This window comes from Pipistrellus hanaki (assembly GCF_964339955.1).
Source record: "Pipistrellus hanaki genome assembly, chromosome: 1".
NCBI lineage: Eukaryota > Metazoa > Chordata > Mammalia > Chiroptera > Vespertilionidae > Pipistrellus > Pipistrellus hanaki.
The window spans coordinates 19,436,719-19,460,434 of record NC_140503.1 but is presented as its reverse complement, the minus strand read 5'-3'; the positions used below and the strand labels follow the sequence as shown (position 1 = coordinate 19,460,434).

At 53.4% G+C, this 23,716-nt stretch overlaps 1 protein-coding gene across 1 annotated transcript; it reads right to left on the bottom strand.

The window, feature by feature from the left end:
* Window positions 1-14,459: 14,459 nt before the first annotated feature.
* ZDHHC22 (zDHHC palmitoyltransferase 22) lies at window positions 14,460-23,475 on the bottom strand. The gene is made up of 3 exons (XM_084891850.1): window positions 23,060-23,475; window positions 20,443-20,982; window positions 14,460-15,547 (listed from the first exon to the last, which is right to left on the bottom strand). The coding sequence occupies exons 2-3, from the start codon at window positions 20,966-20,968 to the stop codon at window positions 15,282-15,284; spliced, it is 792 nt and encodes a 263-aa protein (XP_084747976.1). The 5' UTR covers window positions 20,969-20,982; window positions 23,060-23,475; the 3' UTR covers window positions 14,460-15,281.
* Window positions 23,476-23,716: the final 241 nt, after the last annotated feature.

Here is a 23,716-nt window from a genome sequence, read left to right as displayed (position 1 = left end):
TTTGGCCTTTTTGCTTTATAACTGCCTAAAAATACTAAGTGAAACCTAGAGTAAATATTTGGATGGATTTAAGTTTCAAACATATGTACTTGTCAGTTTGGGATTAGATATTGAACGCATAGAAATTCATTGTTCAGACTTTAAGGAGATGTGAACTTGAAGGAGATGCAAGCAATCTTAAGGCAAATGAATGGCCTGTATTCCCTAGACTTAGAGGTTTATTTGGGTGGGTTGGGAGGAGAGGAGAATAGAATCCAATTATTTCTTCCATCTGATCTGACACTTTCACATAGAGAATTTTTAAGTGATAAAACAGCTGTCCACTACATAAACTAAAGCCACATTGAGTGAAGTTCTTTCTACAACAGACGGGCATCTCCAAGCCTTTCTCCACACTTTCAGAGTTGATTCCTGATGCTCTCTGTTCCTCCTCAGGCTTCACCTAGAACAGTGGTCGGCAAACTGCTGCTCGAGAGCCACTGTTTGCCGCTCTGTTGACTAATGAGAGAATTTCAAAAGGGTGTGGTGCCCCCCAAGGCCAGTCAGGCTACCCATCTTTTTAAAAAAAAAAAATTTTTTTTTAATTGATTTTTTTACCGAGAGGAAGAGGGATAGAGAGTTAGAAACATCAATGAGAGAGAATCATCGATCAGCTGCCTCTTGCACACCCCCTACCGGGGATGTGCCCGCAACCAAGGCACATGCCCCTGACCGGAATCGAACCTGGGACCCTTCAGTCCGCAGGCCGACACTCTATCCACTGAGCCAAACTGGTTTCGGCAGGATACCCTTCTTTTAAGACATTGGAAAAATTAAAAGCTTGTCCTCATTTAAAGGCCTACGAGGTGCCATAGTCTTAATGCTTACAGCACTATTTCTTCCCAACACAATTTTCTGCCACTTGGAATCCAGATAAGGGAGAGCACCCAAAGTGGACCCTGCGAGATGGAGGAGAGCACCCTTGTTTTTGCGTGTAGGCCCTGGCCCCCCTCGGCATGATTCCTGCGCATGGAAACTGTCCACCTGGGACGCCTGTTCGTGAACATGCCTGTTTAGTCCACGTCTTTCATGGCTGCACTGCAGATAGCAGCCTGGTGTGCTGGGGTCAACAGACGTGCACTTGCCTGTCACGTTTTACTCATTAGCCAGGTGACTTTGGATCAGTCACTGGGCATGCCTAGGTGTCACTCTTCTCACTGAATAATAAAGCCTTGGGCCTAGTTCTCTCCATAGTTCTCAGCTCCAACCATTTGTCAAACTTCTAGCTAGGTTATAGGTGAGCCATAAAATTAATCGATTAATTTTTTTTTTTCTTTTTTCTTTTTTTTTTTTTTTTTTTTTTTACCTACAATGTAAGTTCCTAGTGTTCTGTTAGGATGGCTTTATTTTACAGTGCTGTCAGACTTAACTTACTGCAGGTGACTCTGGAAGAATCTTTTTGCCAGTCTGCATTCATTGGCTCTGCCTTCCTTATGATTACCTGCTTGCAGCTAACATGGATTCACTAATTCCCATATAAAAGACTACTCCCAAACAAAGACTTATTAGCCCCAAAGAAGAATGGCATGAGGTTAAATGGCATGGTCTTTCCTAGTCAGTCATCAGCAAAAGCTCTTTCCTCTGAGATGAAGGGCAGACCTGGTTTTATGTTTCAGAGAGTATGTCATTTAGCTTTTCTTTCCTTCCTGATTTCTCTCCCTCAGCCAGGAAGGATGCTCTGCGTGTCCTTTGTCATAAAGGGATGTCACTTGACATCCAGGGTCATGGTGAAGTGTGAAACAATGACCCTGAAGGGTCAAGGCAGCCTCCCTACCCTTCGGGGTTGTCATTTGCTTGGGATAAAGACTTTTACCAAAACATCATTTACAACTAAGGGGAAGAGAGCAAATCTCAACCCATCTTCTGCCTGATTTCTTGGAAGTAGTTTGTTTGTGGGTCCAACCACTTTGGCTTTTTCTTCTCAGAATTCCTCCTTTTTTCTTAGAACACGTGGCTTTCCCGTCTCTTTCTGAAGGGTGGTTATGCAAGACATTAGCTGCTTGTAAGAACAGCCTGGATGATTCCTGCCTCCGACTGCAGCAGCTGGAGGAGATGAGCAAAAGAGAGAGAAGCCTGTGGAGTCTGAAGTTAACGCGGGGAGTGGGTGGGAGCTGCGAGGAAAGGAGGGGAATAAAAACGGAAAGCAGGACCCTGCCCGCCTGCGCGAGGGCCCCTGCTAGGTTGCTTGATTAGCGAGCCCCAGGCCTTCAGAGCTGCTTGAGAGTAAAAATAGCCGCCTCTGATTTTCCTAAAGACTCAGGAATCCAGTGGTTCTGGGGGAGTGCTCGATAGTTCTGGTAAACGTCTCTGTAACAGAGGCGGCCTGGGTCTCTGTTCTCCGGGGACTCCCCTACTTCCACCCTGGGTGAGTAGGTGGGAGAGCTTGGCCTGGAACCTGCCCTTTGGGGCCACGGGAGCACCTGAAAAACCAAAACCTGGCACTCTACGGAGATAGTAAAAGCATAATACCCTACAGGGAGCTGGGCTGATAATCACATTTCTGCTCCCTCCTTATACAAATTAGTGAATTGCCCCAAAGGCAGGGGGAGAGAGGAAGCTTAAAGAAGCCCACAAATAACACCGCACCCTCAGCAGACGCGGCCTCGTATTGAACAAATACAGGAGAGCCCAGTTCTGAGGTGTCGTTCTCCTAGTGCCTGGTAAACTCTGAGCCCTCTGCTCCACAGCGAGCCTCTGGGCTTCTCAGCGTCACTGCTGCCCCGGGGAGGCACGGGAGTGTTCACGTACGCAGGCCCCCCAGGAGAGGAAGGGCTGGGAACTGCCCAAAGCACAGCCTGGGTACCCACAGCCGCCAGCAAAGTCATAGTGTGGTTTAGGCAGCCTGCTTTCGCTAGGGTCCCCGCGCTCAGCAGGCCGAAGGGGCAAGGATAGCTAAGGTGAAAGTCTTTTTTTAAAGCCTCCAAATTGATGCTTATCTAGTCAAGATGTATTTGGAAGAATGCATTACTTTCATTCTTGAAGCATTTTCTGAGCCTCAATTACACTGTGAAGCCTCTAACCAGTTAGTAGTTAGCTAGTAAGTTCCTAATGCTGCTGGTTGCATCTGTCAGATTGGCCCGCCAGCTGCAGGGGATTGGGCAATGAGGGAGCGTGGTGAAGGTCTCTATCACAATATTTGTTTTTAGTCTGGGACACACAGGGTCAGAGGTTAGCAGGCACTTGACAGACAGGTCAGCCTCAGGGTAGATCCCACTTTAGAAACCTTTAAACTTCCTCAAATATGTGGTCCTCATTACGGTACATCCCGGGCTGATTAGGAATCCTTTCATGAAGGACTCTTGCCCTAATCAAAGGATATTAAACCCAAAGGTTATCGAAGTGTTAATCTTTGAAATAAAAGGAGGAGTAGGATGTATCACTTTAACCAGGCTTACATGCCCAACGTTGGTTTTCAGCACACGCCCTTCAAGTTTGTATATTCTCAAACCCTGATCATTTCCATTTGTGAAAGTTTCCGTGATTCCGGAAGCTCACCCGATCCAACATTGTCACTGTGGTGGTTACTTCAGGGTAACAAATACTTGAAGTAATCAACACATTTATGTTGCCGATGCTGACCTGGTTGTAGGGTATAAACTGGGGGGAAAAAACAGGTGGCCACTCCTGATATTCTAGGGCCGTGGTTGGCAAACTGCGGTTCTCGAGCCACATGCAGCTCTTTGGCCCTTGAGTGTGGCTTTTCCACAAAATACCACGGCCTGGGCGAGTCTACTTTGAAGAAGTGGTGTTAGAAGAAGTTTAAGTTTAAAAAAATTTGGCTCTCAAAAGAAATTTCAGCCGAAACCGGTTTGGCTCAGTGGATAGAGCGTCGGCTTGGGGACTGAAGGGTCCCGGGTTCGATTCCGGTCAAGGGCATGTACCTTGGTTGCGGGCACATCCCCAGTAGGGGGTATGCAAGAGGCAGCTGATCGATGACTCTCTCTCATCGATGTTTCTGACTCGCTATCTCTCTCCCTTCCTCTCTGTACAAAATCAATAAAATATATTTAAAAAAAAGAAAAAAAGAAATTTCAATCGTTGTACTGTTGATATTTGGCTCTGTTGACCGACCACTGGGTTAGTGGGAGGGTAGCAATGACCATCAATTATTCACCCCTTTGATAGTTTGGATTTCACTGGGTCTTATACATCCAACGTTGGGCATGTAAGCCTGGTTAAAGTGATACATCCTACTCCTTTTATTTCAACGATTAACACTTCGATAACCTTTGGGTTTAATATCCTTTGATTAGGGCAAGAGTCCTTCATGAAAGGATTCCTAATCATCCCGGGATGTACCGTAATGTCTAGTAACTAAGAGCAGAAGGTAATAATATATTGATAAAGGTACAATATATTAATCAGTTGATAGATTCACCTCCACACCCAAACACGCTAGGAGAGAGTTCTCGGAAATGGACTCTCCTGCTGGGTGACTCACCTTCAGACTCCCGAACTCATCCACAACAGCACCTGTGTCTGCTTTCCTCAGCCTTCGCCCAGCTGCTGCCAGCAGAGGCACTCACACAGCCCAAGCATAAGCACCTTCCCAAGTTTTGCAGTACGCACCTTGCTTGTCTCATGCTAATCATGACACTGGCAACACCAACCCTTCCCGAGGCCCACGACCTACAGAAGATGACAGCCTGGGAGCCCTCACAGCTGACCAGAGGGCGTGACTCACAGGGAAAGGAGAAGCTCAAAGTAGAGGGGCCTGGTGCCCAAGGCCAACCTCAGACCAGAGTGGAGAGCGCTCCAACGCCTCGGAAGGAACTCGAGGCAAGTTGAGATGATGGGAACAGGGTTTTAGCCCAAGGAAAGGATGTGCATAGAGGCATCAGGGTGAGATGGGAATAGCATGGCTTTGGGTCTGGAGGTGAGTGATCCTAGCAAGTTATACAACCTCTCTGGGCTTGTTTCCTCACTTGTTAGGTTACTGATTGAGCCACAATGAGTAAAGTGTCTAGAACAGAGGCCTCACATCAGGGCACCCCATAAACAGTCATCAAGATTGTTATTGCAGCCGAAACCGGTTTGGCTCAATGGATAAAGTGTCGGCCTGTGGACTCAACGGTCCCAGGTTCGATTCTGGTCAAGGACACGTACCTTGGTTGTGAGCACATTCCCAGTAGGGGGTGTGCAGGAGGCAGCTGATTGATGTTTCTACCTCTCTATCTCTCTCCCTTCCTGTCTGTAAAAAATCAATAAAATATATTAAAAAAAAAAAAAAAAAAAAAAGATTGTTATTGCAGCCCAGTCAGCGTGACTCGGTGGTTGAGTGTCGACCTAAGAATCAGGAGGTCAGGGTTCAAGTCCTAATCAGGGCATATATTGTACCTGGGCTGAGGGCTTGATCCCCAGTAGGGAACGTGCAGGAGGCAGCCGATTGATGATTTTCTCTCATTATTGATGTTTCCATCTCTCCCTCTCCCTTCTCTGAAATCAATAAGCATATTTTTTTTAAAAAAAGATTGTTACTGTAGGCGTTTAAGGAGCGAGGATGGGCCGGCTGAGCTGGCCTCAGTCCAAGGCCAACCTTTCACTCTGTACTTACAGGCCGTGAGCAGCAAACCAGCACAGTTCCCACCCTGCCTCCCACACCCTGCTGCACCCAGAGCAGAGCCCCGCCTTGGAACACACCTGGCGGAGCACTTGGCAAGCATGCTCTCCCCAGCCTGTCCCAGGCCCCACCCCGCTCAGGGCTCTACAGCCAGCGGGTGGGGAGCCACTGAGGATCCACGTATTGATTGTGGGCCCCACCCTAACCAGAATCTTTCATGTCACCCCTTGCCCAGTCTCCTGCACAAGCAACCCGTCCTCCACAGCTATATCGGATGAACTTTATTAATCCTCTGCCTCCTCAGACACCTCTGCTACCCAAGTTCTAGCCTTGGCTGCATAGTGGAAGCCTCAGGGACCTCGTAAAATCCCACACCCATGTCCAGGCCTCACCCAGACCAACTGTCAGATTCTCTGGGAGGGAGGACCTCGCCCTCCCCCTCCCATCAGTGGTTTTTAAAGCTCTGCAGGTGGTTGCAAGGTGCTGACAAGGCTGGCAACCACTGCCATGGCTCCCGATTGGGACTGGGATTGGGTGGTTAAGAGGAGGGACTAGCCAGCACAAAACAATAATCGCGATCAGCAGCGCCACCATCCCCCCTTGGAGCTTGTTAGAAGGCTTTCAGGGGTCTTCAAACTACGGCCCGCGGGCCACATGCAGCCCCCAGGGGAGTCTGATCCTGCCCGCCAGGTTTTTTGGGCAGTGAGCGCAGCCAAGGTGTTACAGTAGGAATTAGTAGTTCATATAGTCCGGCCCTCCAGCTCTCTGAGGGACCGTGATCTGGCCCCCACTTTAAAAAGTTTGAGGACCCCTGGGCCTAACTTAGCTGATTGGAGCCTGTGTTTTACCAGGTCCACGGCCTGGCGATTCCCACACGCTGCCAAGTTTGAGAAGCACTGACACCAGCTTTTACTCGACGCTCACAGTAGTCCGAGTGCAGTGCCTGGTGTGTTACACACGCATCTCCTTCCATCCTCACAGCCTCTCAGCTATCGGCACCCCCTCTGACGTACAAGGGAGCACCTGCCATTCACTGACAAATCCTCATTGAGCACCTGAGAGAGGCTGCAGGCCGGAGACTGGGGGTCAGGGGGTTGCTCCCCTGCTGGAGAAGAGCTCAGCGGCCAAGGGGGGTGTGAGTGCCACCATCAGCTCTTACCAGCTGTGCCTCTGGGAGCGCCAGTTTCCTGTGGGCTAGTCACACGCACAGTCTTCGGTGACTTCCCTAGGCTAAGCACTCTCCACGCGGCCTGGATCTAGCAAGAGCTCAAGAATGGCTGCTATTGTTATAAATAAAAATACCCCCAGGTCCGTGGTCGGCAAACTGCGGCTCGGGCCCCTGAGTGTGGCTCTTCCACAAAATACCACGGCCTGGGCAAGTCTACTTTGAAGAAGTGGCGTTGGAAGAAGTTTCAGTTTAAAAAATTTGGCTCTCAAAAGAAATTTCAATCATTGTACTGTTGATACTTGGCTCTATTGACTAATGAGTTTGCCGATCACTGTCCCAGGTGAGAGGGAAGAAAGAGGTGGAGAAGGAGGGGCGGGGATGAGAGTGAGGTGAGCGCTAAGGGGGTGATGCACGGGAGCCTGGTGGGGGAGACCGGGGTGTGGACAAGGCTGTTTTGTTCTCGCACTTCCTGACCCCATCTCCCCGCAACAGGCTGGTTCACCCCACTTTTCCGATGAGACCACTGGGGTGAGACCACTATTAGCAGCATGAGACTGAACCCAGATCTCACCCTTTGTCCCCTGAAGACCTTCTTGGTTCGGTGGGACAATAAGCCCAGCAGCCCCTTCAACCCAGTCGGGCCTTGGTTCCCCGTAAGCCATCCCTCCCGGGCGCCCCAACCTTTGCAGGGGGAGCGCGGGCGCCAGGAGAGCTGGGCGCGCGGCCCAGCGGCGCCCCCTCCCGGCGGAGCGCGCCACGGCAGCGGACCCAGCGGACCCTGGCGGCGCCGGTGCCACGCGAGACGCGGAAACGCCCCTGAGAGGCAGCCTGAGCCCCAGCCCCGCGCGGCCCTGGTCCCGCGGGGTGGGCCCTGGCAGTGGAATTGCGGCCAGGAGGGCCACGCGGGGGCCTGAGGACTCGGTTTAGGGGGTTCGTGTTCCTCCGAGGGCACCCTTGCTTCCTGTAATTTAATTTTCTCTCCTGAAAGCGTTGCTAATTAAATCCTTCCTCCGGTGAGCCGCCCCCCCCTCCCCCCTGTTTATTAATTACCCAGCACGTGCGAGGCCTCCGCTGCCAGACTGGCTCGGGTGGATGGGCCTCGCTGCCCGCTCCGCTGGCTGCCGTCCTGGCCTGGGTCTCCGAGCTCGCTGCACCTGGGCCCGGCAGGCAAACCTCAAAGACTGAGCAAAAGCGGAACAGCCCTTCCCCCACAGCAGGAGACCTCTGGGACTGGGAATCCATCAAAACCAAGCTCCCGTGCTTTCACCTCCTCTGCCTTTCCAACCCTCCAGCCTTACCCTTCCCTGCTTTCTCACTTAAGCAGGATTCCTGCCCTCCCTCCTATGGCCCCGGCACAGTGCTCTCAGCAGGTTTGCCAGACGGGACCCAGTGGCTATGGAAGACCACACAGCCTTTCTGGGGCATAGTGGGGAGGAGAGCTCGGACCTCCCCACGCTTAGTCTCCCTGGGATCACAGACTCTGATGCCTCCAGGGACCAAACTGGGAGTAGCTCTGTGTAGGCAATGGGGAGGGGTGGAGTCTGTGGCAAAAAAAAAGAATAAAATAGAACTTCCTCTTTGGGGACTTATTCAAACAATGTGCCCCACTGAAGGCCAAGAGTGTCCAATTCTCGGTAAGTAAGAGGGAGTCTAGGATCCAAGGATGGCAGTGACTTGTCCAGGGTCACACAGGGACTCAATGGCTGATCCACTGGACAATCTGGACTCATAGTACAGAGATCTTTCCAGAATGCCACTTAATAGATGGGGATATGTGACCCCCTCCACCTTTAGTTCTTTCCACCAGAGGCTAGTTTTTACCCCGTGCTGGAGGAGTTACCCATGCTGGGCCCCCATTCCCCTCAGAGTCCCTCAGGTCCCCCCCAGAGGGATCTCTCTATCTAAACCTTCCCATTCAGACCACTTCTGGTCCAACCCTCAGCTGTCAGGCAGAGAAGGTGGCAGCTCAAGCTAATCCTTCCCAGGATTTGAAAGGAGGAGTTTGGGGGAGGGGAGCAATGCTATTTTTAAGGAGATATTAATGGTGGGAATTTCAGGCATCATAAGAAAGCCAGAAAGGGGGCATTCAGGGACAGGGAGTCTGGGGAGGAGCCCACACAGGGTCTGCCTCCTCTCTGGGAGGCCCCTCAGCGCTCGCTCTCCTCTCCACTGCTCTTGGCTCAGGGTTCCAGGTCACTGCCCTGCTCCCGGCCTGCACAGCTTTGTGCTGAGGCTGCCTGCAGGGGGAGGACACTGACATGGATGCCGCTGCACCAGCCAGCCCTCTGGCCTCTCAGGGGCTTCTCTTTTCTCAAATGTCCTAGAGGAGCTCTGGCAGATACTTTTCTCCTCTGAGCTCCATTTTAGGGTGGGTGCCTCCCATGTCCGGGTTTCTGGAGGGTGCTGTGCTCAGCTCTCTGGCAGTGTCTGGTCCCCTTCTGCAGGCACCCTTACACTGCCTGGGAGGGAAGCAGCCCCAAAATAGCTTAGCTCTTTTTCCCTGACCAGGCATCCCTTTGAGCCCTGGGGTAGCGTCTCCAGCCTGGACTGTCTTCAGGCCTCCTCTGAAGAAACTGCTTCATGCAAGGCAACTTGCCCATTTTCATCAGCCTGGGAGGGACCAGACACATCTTGTAAACCCTGAAGCCAGCCTGCTTGCCTCTGCAGAGTCAGTCACCTTAAGCAGCTGACTGTCAGCCCTGTGAAGGCCGCAGAGGCTGAGCCTCATTCCTTCCTCTACCCCCAGTGCCTACTGCACAGTAGGTGCTCAATAAACATGTTGAATGAATCAATCAATCAATGAGTTGATGAATGAAAACTTGAGTCCTTGTTACTTTTCAGCAGGGCATTGATTGGGTGCCTACAAGAGTCCACAACAGAAAGATAGTGTATCCCTGGCTGGTGTGGCTCAGTTGGTTGAGCATCATACTATGCACTCAAGGGTTGAGGGTTTGATTCCCGGTCAGGGCACATACCCATGGGTCAATCCCCATTTGGGGCAGCCAATCAATGCTTGTCTCTTGCATCAATGTTTCTCTCTCTTTCTCCCTTTAAAAAAGTTTGTTGTTGGTTTTTTTTTTGGTTTTTTTTTTTTAAGAAAGGTAGTCTAGTATCTGGGTTCAAATGCTAAACCCAGGAGCAGACAGCCGGGTTTGAATCCCAGCTCTTCCAATCATTAGTCACGAGGCTTTGGGCAAGTTATATAACATCTCTGTGCCTCAGTTCCTTCACCTAGAAAATAGGAGTGTGACAACAAAGCATACCTCAAGGATTGCTATGAGAATAAATACTTAATACAAGTAAAGAAAAATAAATAATAAATAATAGTTAATACAGGTGAAGTGTGTGTATGACAAGGGCCTGGCATGGAGTGAGTTCCTTCAATGTTGGTCATTATCACTCGTGGTCGAATTGCAGCATCAACATCGTGTTCTACGCTATGCGCTAGGTATGGGGAAACCAGAGGACTCCACCATCAGCTTCCCTGCCCTCCACGGTTCACAGTAGAGCAGAGAGATGGAACCCACACAGCAGGGAGTCAGAGCAATGGATTCCTGCGGAGTGTAGGGGAAGACTCCCCCAGGGGCTGGACCTGGTGAGGAAAGGCCCTGTGGACATGAGAGAGAGAGGGGCTGAGAGAGGCCGAGGCTGAGGAGGAGGTATGTTGGGGCCACCAGGTTGTGGGCTGGAGGTGTGCACCTGGGTGCAGAGGGTCTCTCACTGGTCAGGGTGGGGGGACTGTACATGATGAACTGTTTCAGTCTTCAGCCTTTCAGTTCTACTCTACACCTGGAAGCCATGTTGGTAAAAAGTTTCCTTCCAACCCCATTCTCTGAAGCTGTGAGAGAAGAAAAGATTGGTGGGGAGTTCCCAGAGGCCCTTCTAGGGGCCCGGAGAGAGGTCTAGGGGTCTCTGAAGTTCTCAGGCTGTCTCCCTCCCTGTGATCTCCACCCCGGAGAACTCCACTGACCATTAGAAAAAGTAGATGACAACCTATGCTCGACTCACTCAAGAGGAACAACATCGAACAAGGGTGAGCCAGGGTTTTATAAGAAGGAGGGGGCAGGGTCCACAGGGAATATGCCTGCAGCATGTATACGTGTGTCCCCATCACTCCTAAAAGGAGACGCGCAATCCCATCCATCACCAGCCATCCCTGCCTCTGCACAGTCCCTCCTACCCTACTCCCACCCACAACCCTGCTTTTCTGCCTGGCCAACTCCTATTCATCCTGCACGAGTCTGCCGTCTCCTCCTCGGGGAAGTCTTCCAGCCTCCTCGAAGCCAAGGGCCTGCTCTCCTCCGGGCTTCCATAGCACCCTGTCCTTCTCCCTCCCATCAGCCACTGAACCTAAATCCTCTACAATTGGTCCTTTTCCCCACGAGGTCAGGTAATAGGTCTCATTCACTTTGAATTCCTGGTTCTTGGCCTCGTGCCTGGCATCAATGAATGTTTGAGGAATGAATTGAGGAGCTGGGCCAGCACCACCCACAGAGTGAGGAACGAGGGCAGAGGCAGAGGCCAACATCCAGGCAGCTGAGCTACCCCAGACATCCCAGCCCCCCCAGAGGGCTCCCCCTGGCTGGTGTCCAGGTCCAAGGTTCTGCCTCACTTCTAGCTCATCTCAGACAGGGCAGTACAAGGCATCCTTGCTCCCTACACATCCCTCCTTTTCTCCCCCTCAGGAGGGGCTGCCTCCCTGAGAGCATGCCCAGAGACAGGGCAGGAGGGGGATGAGGGGAAAGCAGAGGGTTCAGTGAGGAGCCAGGGCACTTAGAGGACCAAATGTATAAAGTAACAAAGCCAGCCATATTCTTAGGAAGGAGATTGGCTAAAAGATGGCCCCGGGGACCTAAGGGCTGGCTTCCTCGTTATAATGAAGGGGAATGTGGTTCGGGTCTCTTTCAGTCCGTCCTTCTCTCATATGGCAGTTCATACTTTGCCTAATCTGACACTAAGGCATGGGCCAAAGCAGAGTGCCCACTTTTCAGATTGGGATACTGAGGCACTGTAAGAGTTGTCCCATCCATCTCTAGACTCACAATGTGCAGAGCACAGTGCTGGGCACATGAGGGGAATGAGAGATGCGGAGTGAGAGACTGAGCTGTGTATTCATCTGGTCAATATTTATTGAACACCTACTAGATGCCTACCCCGTGCTAGGCAACCAGGATACAATGGTGAACAAGACAGGTGTCTCTGCCCTGTGAAGTGTGGACAGCCCATGCTCTAGAATGTGCTGAGCGCCAGCTGAGCATTAGGGCTTAGCCACAGCTCCATTCATCTCTCACCACCCTCCCCTGCATATCAGCGAGCTGCCGCCCATTGGTGTGTGTTCAGGGAATGCAGGCTCCAGCCTAGGCTGAAGGTTGTTCAACAGCCCAAGTAAAATCAGCACCTTACAGCTGTGTCTCTATCAACCCAGGCCTGCACATCTTTAAAATGCATCCGAGGTCATGTCCATTCACCTGCTCAGGGACCACTCCCTGCAGGGCTCAAGCCCTCCCTGTTGTCCCCAGGGCTGGGCAGCTCAAGGTCTCCAGGTGTTGTCGGTAGGGTGAGGGACAGCAGGGGGCCCTGGCTGATCCTCAGGAGTGGTCAGCCCTGGTTGTGTTGAAGGATCAGGCGGATTCTTCATTCTCCCTCCACCTGTCCTCTGACATGGAAAGAGGTGGGAGGAGAGGAGGAGTGGGAGAAGAGGCAGTAAGTCCCAGGTCAGACAGTCCATCCTTGGTCCCATGGGTTCACAGATCCAGCAGTACCGACCACACCCCAACCCTGACCAATCACAATGGGTTCTGGCTGAAAGAGTGGGGCAGGGTCCCGGGGGTCCCACATAGATGCCCTCTTAATCGCTGGGTTGTGCGGTGAACCAGGGCCCCAGGGGAGGAGCAAGAGCACCTGGGACAGCAGCCGTCTAGACAGAGATGATGTACCCACTTGAACAGAAGTATTTTTGATCCTTACCTTAAATATTTTAATAGCCAGTATGACTGTTTCAGTACATTCCAGCCCTGCTACCAACCACAGTGCCCATACAATCACATCAAATCCAATTTAAAACCACATATTTTATTGATGTTCTTCATCGAAGATGCAGGGTCATGTATACAAATGCTACTCAAGTCCCACAACTGGCAACTTCCCCACCACTACCCACCCCCACCCCCACACTGCCCAATCCACCAGGAGCCAACTTCCTGCAGGTCTCCCTTCGGCTTCCTCCCCCAATGTCCGGCCTCACTGTGCTGAGGCTTCGGGAGGCTGCAAATGGCTGGGCTGGCTTCCAAGCTTGAGCATTGGAGTCAAGAGAGAACCAAGGCCTGGGTCACCATTCCCACCACCTAAGTATGGCCAGAATGAGGGTGAGGATGCTCACCACTACCCCCCCCCCCTCCAAAAAAAAAATGCCTTCTCCACCCAGCAGCCTGGGTGCTCCTTCAGCTCTCTCTGCCATATCTTTCCTCTCCAAGTGACCTGCCCTGCTTACTACCAAGATGGCAGAAGGACCATTTTTCTGGTCTGTGCCTGGATAACAGCAACAAGTTAGTTGCCCGTGATGGCAGGAATCTCATTATCTTGGTCACTACTGTATATCAGTACCTGGAAGAGCACATACTTGGCACTAAATAAATACATGTAGGATGCATGAGTGAAGGGATATGGGAGGAAGTATTAGCGGATGGAGTCATTATTACATTAGCCCTCTAGGGGGCATGAAGGCAGGACTAAGGTTAAGTCCTTCAAAGTTTTGCCCAAGAACTCAGGGTGTTGTATAGCAACAATTGGGGTTGCCATGGCCACCAGCTGGGCACTGTAGGGTGTGGGTTTCAGCCCTGCTGCCTTGGGACCCGGTCAGGAGGGGGCACATGTGTTGTCCCTACTCCCGCATATGCTCCAGGGGTCTGGTCCTCTGGGTTCCAAAACACACAGCCATTCCCTATTCAGAGCCAGTCAGATAACCGCTCTGGTCTGGCAATTGCACCCCTATATTCTGGTCTCCTTATTCCACAGCCTCATCTCTCCCAATCTCCCCTTCTGAGCAGAGCATGACCTTCAAGGTCTCCCCACCACTGTCCCCACCTGCCCCTGAATTGCTCCATCTCCCTGTCCTCGAATGCCAACGCCTTAACTAGCATTAGCACCCAGGTAGATCTGTCTCTCCAGAGACTCTCTCCTTGATGTCTGGGTGGGATCCTAAAAGTTTGCATCATAATTTTAAGACTCCTCTGTGCCCATGGACACCCTCCATGAAAACAGATAACTCTACAAATCAATGGGCCTGGCGATCACAAAGCGGACACCAGAATCTTGGAGAAAGGGAGAGATGTTCCCTTTCCTAAGTCTGTGCAGAGATTCTTTCCCGGCTTGCCTGCTAGATGACTAGTCTCTGCTGAAATACCTCCAGTTTGGGGCACTCACTGACTCCCCAGAAAGCCACCTTAACGTTGAACAGCTTTAGCTGCCAGAATGTCCTTTATACGTGGAAGAAATGAACCCATTTCCTTCTCTTATTCTCACTCTTCATGTATCCCAGCACTCAGCCTCTGTGTCACCATCTTTCTTCTCTCCTAAGTGCAATCTCTCTCTCTCTCTCTCTCTCTCTCTCTCTCTCTCTCTCTCTCCTCTCCCCCCCCCTCTCTCTCTCTCTCTCTCTCTCTCTCTCTCTCTCTCTCTCCCCCTCTCCTCCCCCCTCTATATGTTTATGTAGTCACGTGCCTCTCATTTATAAGTATGTCCCCTTCCCTTCTCCCCTCTCCTTCCTTTCCCAGCATCTAGCAAAGATTGGAAGAGTGCCAGGGAAAGAAAGCATCCAGCCAGGTCCTGGACTGGGCTGGGTGGCCAGCTGGAGTGGGCTGCACAGGGGACAGCAGCTGGAAAGGAAATCCCAGGCCATTGGCAGCTGCATCCCAAAGAAAGGGCCTTGCAACTTGGGGGGTGGGGTGGGCAGCAAGCTACTGCGTTCTTTTTCCCTCTCACTGCCCACAATTCCTCAGAGGGCACGAGGACGCTCCCCCTCCTTTCCCAACCTCCCTGGCAGTTGGCAGAGCAGACTTGGTAATTTTAAACACTTTGTAATTTTAAACATTTTTGCCAGACTCCAGGTCCCAGGGAGCATCGTATCAGCAGCAAGAATTCATTCCCTGCTCCCAACATGGGGCTTAGAGGACGAGATCTAGCAGATGGCAATGATGACAGGAGACACGGCAGGGCGAGGGGATGAAGTGGGCAGAGGTTGCAAAGCAGGGGCCCCAAGGGAAAGAGACAAAAGCAGAGGCCTCCTACCACCCGCCTGGGCTAGCCCATGGAGAGTGTAACCATGCCTGGGGGGCCATTTCCCCCTCCTTGTCGTCGATCCATCGGCCAGTGCTGTTCTCTATGTCACAGACCAGGGGTGGCTGCTAGGACATTACCCACCCAGGTTGTGGTGGGTCATGGGTGGAGACAAAGGTGCCATGATCTCAAGTTCAGGAGGAGCCAAGACCCCGAGAGGAAGGATGGGCGTGCCCACTGCTACTTGTCCCGCTGCTTGGAGCTCTCACCTCCGACGTTGAACATGGGGACCAGCAGGCCCAGCAGCCACCGCTTCCCGAACACCTCCTGCAAGTTCTTGCGCCAGGGCCCGGCCCTCACCGCTACCCCCTTTCGCACCTGGTGGCGGGTCTGTCCCCGGAGGATCAACAGCAGCTGGTGGCAGCAGAAGCCCGCGCAGGCCAGGCCGATGGCAAACCAGAGGTAGAGCATGAGGATGACGAACATTTCAGAACCGAGGACAGCTCCTGCAGGGGGTGGGGTGGGGTGGGGGCGGGGAAACACCAGCATCGCTTTATACCCAGGCCACGTAGGGACCTGCCACCACTGCAGGCGCTGCTCGGAAGGGAGGGAGATTAATGAGATTGAAGCGATATTTTATAGCAATCTCAGCGCTGCAGCGACGGAGAGGAAGGATGAACTAGTAGCCCTAACTTTTCCTTAGTGCTGACGGCCAGGGGAGGCCTGGGGATGTCGGGGAGAAAGGAAGGAAGTGTCTCTGGGCAGCGCCTAGACACAAACATCCCTGAGCCAGAGATGCCCATCTTCCTGCCTTCTCTTTCTGGTCTGGAAACAGGGAGAAGGGCTTTTTCTAGGAGGAGAGAGGGGTGAGCTGAGGATGCTAGAGAGGGAGCTGGCGCCTGGGCAGCTGTCTAGACTGAAGCACCGGCTCCCAGGGAGCGGGAAGCATCCGCGGGAGGGCTCAGGAAGGTGACAGCGTGATGGGGAGCAGGGCCGAGTCATCAAGAAGAACAAGTAACAAGCTCCCAAGGCAGCACAGAGCTCCAACGGAGAGAAGAGACCAGTCATTAGTGTTAACAGGAGGACACTGTGGCCGCCGGTATACTTGGCCATAGCTCTCCTGTCAGAGCTTGCTAAGCCTGCAGAGAGGCCCCCAGGTCACTAGTCCAGCCTCTTGCCTTGGGCGGGACCTCCTGTAAACCTCTCTAAACAAGCACTCTCTATTACCAGGTTTTAAACATCATCTGAGTAAGAGGTCCCACACTCTTCTTCAGAGTAGGGGTGGTCAGTACACGCTAAGTTTGAATCTCCCAGGTCTGTGGTCTCGCACACATTTCTTAACCTCTCTGAGTTGTAGTTTGCTCATCTGTACAATGGCTCCAGAGGGTTGCACGATTCAGGAAAAATTGTGTGCGAAGTGGCCAGCTTTCTGATTCACGCGCAGCACAGCGCTCCCTGCTGAAGAGACTTGACCCCAAAAGATCTCAACATGAACTCTTTTTAGACCATCATGCTTTCTCCTTCTTCCCAGGACTTGCAGTCCTAGCTGGGCTGCAACTTTGGCAGCCATGGTAGAGACACCTACCTTGACCTGCCCAGCAGCCAGGGCAGTGAATCCACGAGAGAACTGGAAAGCCCTCCTTAGCTGCTCTTCCTGCAGGTCAAGCCCACCACCATCTGCTCCAGACCCCACCGAACAACCTACTTGACCTCTGCAAATCTCAACCATATCCCTCCCTTCTCCAGTCTACCTCTTCCCTGGGCTCCCCAGGCTCCAGTTTCCAGACCCCTGAGGGTTGGGCTCTTAAAACTTGTCCAGTCTCAGCAGGGATGGACTCGGCCACCAGGAGGATTTGGGTTTGCTCATTAGCAGCCTCCTCTTGCCCTCAGCCCCTGGGAGCTTGATAGCAGATTTCCATTTGCAAAGTTGGTGACAAATAAGTCCATCTGCCCGGGGAGGGAAAGCTCATTCCAGCTGGCATTTTGAGGAGCCCCTCGGCTGGCTGGGGGCAGCAGCAGGATGGGGCTCACATTGGGCTGGCCCTCCCTCTGACCCACTTTTTCTTGTCAGCACAGGTTAGCTCAGGCAGCACATGGAGGATGAAGGATCCAGGGACTAGGGTTCCCGTTGGGTTCTGGGAATGCTGACAGGCAAAGATGACCCTTGAGCTGGGACCTGAGAACATCAGAGCTGTCAAGTGCGGGCCTGCCTTGCATCTCGGCCTCGGGGACAAGCCTGAGCTGATGGAAGCTGTTTTTCAGGGGCTTTATTTCTGGCACTAAATCAAGGCATGCGGAAAAGATCCCGTGGCCTTCTCCTGGCCCCTTGTGGCAACTACAAAAGGCTCTTCTGGTGACCTGCTTTTTCTTGAAATGTTTGAAGTTGACTAATCTGACTGCCTCAGCTCTCTGAACTATCTAATAATAGTTCTGCTTCTTTTAGAAAAATCAGAGTTTTTCTAAAGGCCTGAGTGGTCACACCATCCAATCTCTCCCTTCCTGCTTCCCACCAAGCATTTATAACTCCTTTGACAGATCATTGCCTGGCATCTTTAACATACAGTCAGGGACAAGAGGCTCCCTTCCTCCCAAAGTGGCCAATTCAGCCCTGATTGGTTTGGCTTAGTGGATAGAGCGTCAGCCTGTAGACTGAAGGGTCCCAGGTTTGATTCTGGTCAAGGGCATATACCTTGGTTGTGGGCACATCCTCAGTAGGGGGTGTGCAGGAGGCAGCTGATCAATGTTTCTCTCTCATCGATGTTTCTAACTCTCTATCCCTCTGCCTTCCTCTCTCTAAAAAAAAAATCAATAATATATATCTATATGTAGATATAGATATATATTTTAAAAAGTGGTTAATTCATCAAGAAGCAGCTTCAGAGAGGCAGTGTGGTGTGGGGGAAGGAATATGAGCTCTGGAGGCTAGCAACCCTGAGCCCAAATCTTGGGTTGGAATTATAAATAGTTATGTAGCTTTGAAGCAACTTAACCTTGCTAACCTTTTCTGTTCCTGAGCCTTTAAGCTGTATATGATAATACCTACTTCACAGAACTGTGGCGAGGATTGAATGAAATGAGCCCTGCCCAGTGGGTAGCACATACTAGGTGCTCAACCAACGTTAATCCCCTTTCCCTTTGTCTGGTCTTTCTGGAGGCATCCCCCATGCCAATGTACTTATACAAATGTCATGACACAGATCAGATGGGTCATCTCCATTTCCTAGATGAGAAGAATGAGGCTCAGAGAGGTGACACAATCAACACTGACCCCATGAAGCCACAAGAAAAGACAACTTCTAAAATGCACCTGACCAGACTCCTACCTCTTGAGCATCAGCTAAAGGCCCGTGGGCATCAGGCACCAGAAAACCTCTTCTACTTCCAGCTCACAGGGCCCATACTCCCAGCCATCTCATGTCCAGGGAGAGTACGACCATTGAGGACAAGTACCACAGCTGGAAAATAACCACTCTATCTATCAGACAACTTGGGCCTGCCAACTCCCTCCTGTCCTCCTGAGAACAGGGGGAGAAGAGATAGAGAGGGAGACATGCAGAGTGTACTGGGGAGGTAGAGAAGGACATGCAAGGGGAACGATGAAGGACGGCAAAGAAGGAAGATGAGAGGGGAGAGTTTGAGATTACAAACCTTGGCCTTCTTTTCCTAGTGGGTATGGTGAGGCGGTAAAAGATAATGGCACTCATCTTTCTGCTGGAATGGGATCTGGCACTTACTGGTTCTGTTCTCCCACCAGAGCAAATAAATAGATCCCTCTTTTTTTCTTTCCTGCCTCCCAAACTTAGCACAGATGGATAGGCCTCTAAGCCTGGCTTATCTCAAATCAAACCATTTCAAGATCCTTCCTTTGGAATCATCCATTTTTTCATGTGAGGCAACTACTTGGAAAAGAAAGTGTAATTAGGTTCTCTGGCTCCCCTCATCTCTCCACCTGCCTGTGCTCACACTCCACCCCCTAGCTCGCCCACCTACCCTCCCTCCTCCTGGTTATTTCAGTCCCAGCAGCCTCCTATGCCAGCGCCAGGTTCCAGAAGGCCTGAGAGCCCGGAGTTCCGGGCCCAGCTTAGCCACCAGCCCTCAAGGCAAACCCCCTAGCTGGGTCCTTCCAGTCTTTCCGTGTTCCCTCTGCCAAATGGCACAACAGTTCGATGCCTGCAGAGGATTAGGCTGCTGCCCCAACAAAGGCTGAAATAATGGCTCCCCCGAGAGTGGAGCAACATTTTTATGACTGTCCAGCCCAGGCACATCAAGACAATCTTGGCTTCTCAGTGGAAGCAGCTGCACTCTGTCTTTCTTTGTCCCTGAAAGGTCAGTGGCTGAGGAAACGTGCTGTGCTCCCTGTGCTGCTGTGGGCAAGCCATCTAATCCCATTCGAGCCTCAGTTTGCTCATCTGAGAAACAGAGATATCGATATCATACACACATGTGTGCATGCTATCAATTGTTAAAAACCAGGTCAATCAGAGTCAAAGGCCAGGATAGGACAGAGAGGAAGAACAGGAGGTAGGGACAAATCGCAAGGCCAGGTAAAGTGGTAAGAACTGCCACAGGTCCCTCTGGGCCAAGTATCGGGAGCTTGCTGTTCTCAGGGCACACTATACACAGTCCTCACCAGGGTGCCCAGCTGAGCGCCACTTCGAAGGCCCCCATGTCTGGCCCCTGCAAGTGTACGAGCCCCCTGGAGGGTCAGTTCCCACACCAGAACCATGACATGGTGCGAGGATGCTACCATTAAACATGGCTGCACTCCAACAAGGTGCCCCCTGCTCTGAGGCATCTATGGGTTGGAACCACCTGGTGGGGTCCAACGTAATGGGCAGGAGGGCAGATCTTAGTCTCTTGCCAGGGCTGGCTGGCATTCTGCTGGTCTTACTGTGGTTGGTGGGCAAGATGTTTGGAAGGTAACGTCCTTAGGGGAACGTGTGAGCAGCATTGGGGTCCAGGCAGAGGAAGGTAAAAGCATGGGTGCCTCTCACAGGCTGCATGGAAGGAGGGCCAGCACCCAGCCCGCCTGGCACAGAGCAGGTGTACTGCCTGGATCACCACATCTCTGTGAGCAAACGGACCATGGTGAGCAGAAAGGAGATGAACGAGGTTGGGGTAGGGAGAGAGGTTGCCAGATAAAATACAGCATGATCAGTTAAACTGAATTTCAGATAGGTAACAGTACATTATTTTTTAGTATAAGTATGTCTCATGCAATATTTAGGAGATCCTTATACACTTAAAAGTTATGCATTGTTTATCCGAAATCATAATTTAATTGGGGATCCTGTTGTGGGGTCGCTTTGTTTTGTTTTTTCACTAAATCTGGCAAACTTGGGGTTGGGGTTGGGGTGGGGTCTTTGTGTAGGGCCCAACCTGCCTGTCAAGACCCACTCACCAGAGAAGAACTGGCTGATGGAGGTGGGAAGGAGCGTGAGGAAGGCCAGTGGGTGGGCGAAGGAGATGGAGAGGACGGCCGAGATGTAGGCCACGCCGGCCACCATGGAGTAGAGGCAGGCCAGGGAGGTGTAGAGGCAGAACAGGACGAAGTTGCGCATGTTCCGGCTGCCGATGCAGTTGCCGGTGAAGAAGCAGTGATGGTCCTGCTTCAGGGTGACTTTGGCGCACACTCGGCAGAAGTGGGTGCTGGGCGGGGGGCCCAGGGCCTTCCTGGCCGCGGCCCCCTGGCAGGCGTCCAGGTCGTCGGGGGAGTTCTGGATGACCAAGACGTAGTTGCCCAGGGCGTTGGCGGAGAGGAACAGGAAGAGAGCCCCGTGGAGCAGCGCGGGCGAGCAGAGCCGCGCGGCCGCCGGGTCCTCCCGCATACTGGGCAGGAAGAGGAAAAGCTGGAGCGCGAAGGTCACCAGGGAGATGCACAGGAAATAGGCGGGTGCCACCACGTTGAGCAGCCTCAGGGCTAGCATCTTCCATCACATTCCTAAGGGGCCCAGGGAGAGAATGAGAGGAAAACTTACTGCGGCGTCCAGGGGGCGCCCTAAAGCGCTCCTCAGGCGTCCTGTCTGCCCAGCTTCACACCAGCCCATGTTCCCCATCCTTGTCCCTCCACCGTCCCTCCTCTCTTTCCTAACCTGCGGGGAGCAGGCATGAGACCCCAAGACCGCCAAGGCTTCTGGGACTCAGACTCTACTCCCCTGTGCTGGCTCCATGGTTTTTTGTGTTTTTTTTTAATTATATATATTGATTTTCCACAGAGAGGAAGGAAGAGGGATAGAGAGCTAGAAACATCGATGAGAGAGAAACATTGACCAGCTAGCTCCAACCGGGGATGCGCCCGCAACCAATGTACATGCCCTTGATGGGAATCGAACCTGGGACCCCTCAGTCCGCAGACCGACGCTCTATCCACTGAGCGGAACCAGTTTCGGCCTCCATGGTTTTTTAAGGGAGTTCGGCGCCTTGGCACCCCAAGTCAGACACAAGGAGAGCGAGGTTGGGGCTTGTTTGTAAGGAAAGGAGGGGCAGGGGGTTGGGCTCTGTTATGGCAGTGGAAAAGAGCCCAGGTGTGGGGTTTCTCCTTCAGACCTCCCAGGAGGAGAAGGCAACGGATTGGGGTGGGGCCGAGGGAAATTCTGGGAGTCCTGCATCACCTCCCCTTTCTCAGCCCCTGCCCCCACCCCATCTTGGGCAACACTTAGGGACCTCACAGGTAATGTGACTCTTTGGAGGTATGTGTGCTTGGGGGGGAGGGGAGTCCGTGATATTTGGGGTGTGTGTGTGTGTGTGTGTGTGTGTGTAGGGAGGGACTGTGTGTGACTCTGTACGTGTCATCTGTGTGTGCCTGGGTGTCTGCGTTTGTGTATGTCTGTGTTCACACACGCAGCTGCCGCTGCCACCTGGCTTTTAAAAAATCAATGAAAGCAATCGATCCATTCACACAGGCCGCTGAGGCATCTAGTGGGGCGAGGTGGGGGCAGCCGCAGTACCTGTGTCAGCCGGTCTTGGTCAGCACACCTCTCCTGTGAGAACGCTGGCAGCCCCGGCTATTTCTTTGCAAAAAGCGTTTTCATTTGAGGCGACGATATTCCCCCACCCCCTTCCCGCCCGCCTCCCGCCCTCCTGGAGCGAGAAACCCAAACAACGCCGCCGATGGCGCCGCCGAAACCCTTTCAGTGCCGACAAGCTCGCCCTAGGCGCAGGGGTGGGTGCTTGGCCAGCCTCTCCGCTCATCAGCTGATGGACCCCGGCCGCCCGGAGCCCCCGCCGCATCCCCTCTCCACCTCCCTCATCCCCAGCCCGGGCTCCTACCCAGCTTCGGAGGCCCCCCATAAATGGAATTCGGGGCGCCCCAGAGAGAGAACTTTTCCAAAGGCTAAGGAGTCGGGAGCCCGAGGCGCGAGAAAAGTTCTGGGAAGGCTGCTGCTGCACCCAGGATGGGCGAGCGCCGGGAGGCCACCCTCCAGGCTGTCCCATCCCACTGGGCGGGCGGCTGATCACCTTGGAGTCCCCTCTGAAGGTGCCAGTGCCCCGGGGACCCTCGGCCGCATGGGGACCCAGGGACCCAGTGCCAGGCACGTCCAAGGGTGGTTGCTGGGAAGGGGGGCGGGGGGCTCGGTACCGCCTCTGACCATGCGCTTCTGGGAGCTGCCCACCCCACAGAGAGCCCTCGGCCGCGGGCTCCGGGGAAGCAAGTGTCTTCCCCACGCCGGTCGCCAGGGGGGCGCGGGAGCAGCCTCCAGATGCGCCGCGGCGCCTGGAAGGCAGAGGACTGGGGCTGGGGGAGCGGGGGGCGTTGGGCTGGTGGCCCCAGCCTGGGCCCTACAGCGAGAGGGGCTGGCGGAGACCGCGGGGGCTGCCAGGGGCTCGGGGAGCTGTCCGTTCAGCACTGGAGCCCGCCCCGCCCGCCGCGGAGGGCGGCACAGCCGGAGCCCCGGCGAGGCAGGCGGCGCGGGCGGCCGCCGCCGGCTTCTCGGCCAGCGCCTCCCGGACTCCCGGGAAGCCGCCCCCCGGCGCGGCCGCCGCCGCACCGCCGCAGAGGGGCGAGGAAACGAACTCACCGAGCTCCGGTCGCCGATAAGAGGAGTCCTGGACGCCGGCTCTCACCCTCTCCGAGGCTGCAAACTTGTGGGCTCGGCCCCGCTGGCTCGCAGCCTGCTCACGATTTGCTTCGGGGACTGGGCAGGTAGCGGGGGTGTGGGGAGGAGGGAGCGGGCAGCTGCGGTCCTCCCACTTGGGCGCCAGCGAGTGGGGGCCAGGAAGCAGCGGGGTTGGCAGCTGAGTACCCCCCAATCCTGCAGCCCCTTCTTCCCCTTCTGGGGGCAGCTCTCTGACCGCCCCTCTCCGCATCGGGGACTTGCTCCCCACCCCTCCCCTGGTCCCCTTGGAAGCGGGCTGGGGCGCCCTGCCTGGCTTCAGCCACCGGTTACAGCTGGGATTTGGATTCAGCCCTGATGTGGATGCTCTCACCTTCCTGCTGCCATCTGCTCTTGCCTTTCTGCTGTGGCTGACAACCCTCTCTGCTCTCCACTCTGGGACAGAGAGAAGCCTGGGGGGGTTAGAATTCAGCCTGGCCAGGGGCAACACCCATAAAGACCAGCGTCATTGTCACAGAGGGTTCGAGATCTTGCCTCTGGAGCCTGTCTCCCTGGGTCTGAATATCCACCGTTCACCACTGTGTGATCTTCAGATTCCACTTCCTCATCTGCAAGGCAGAG

What these genes read in the sequence shown, in the direction of transcription:
- ZDHHC22 (XM_084891850.1), bottom strand. Translation starts at nt 20,968, where the DNA reads ATGCTAGCCCTGAGGCTGCTCAACGTGGTGGCACCCGCCTATTTCCTG. An exon ending in CATCAGCCAGTTCTTCTCTG is followed by an intron (nt 15,548 to 20,442) that starts GTGAGTGGGTCT and finishes CACCCCCTGCAG; the next exon opens with GAGCTGTCCTCGGTTCTGAA.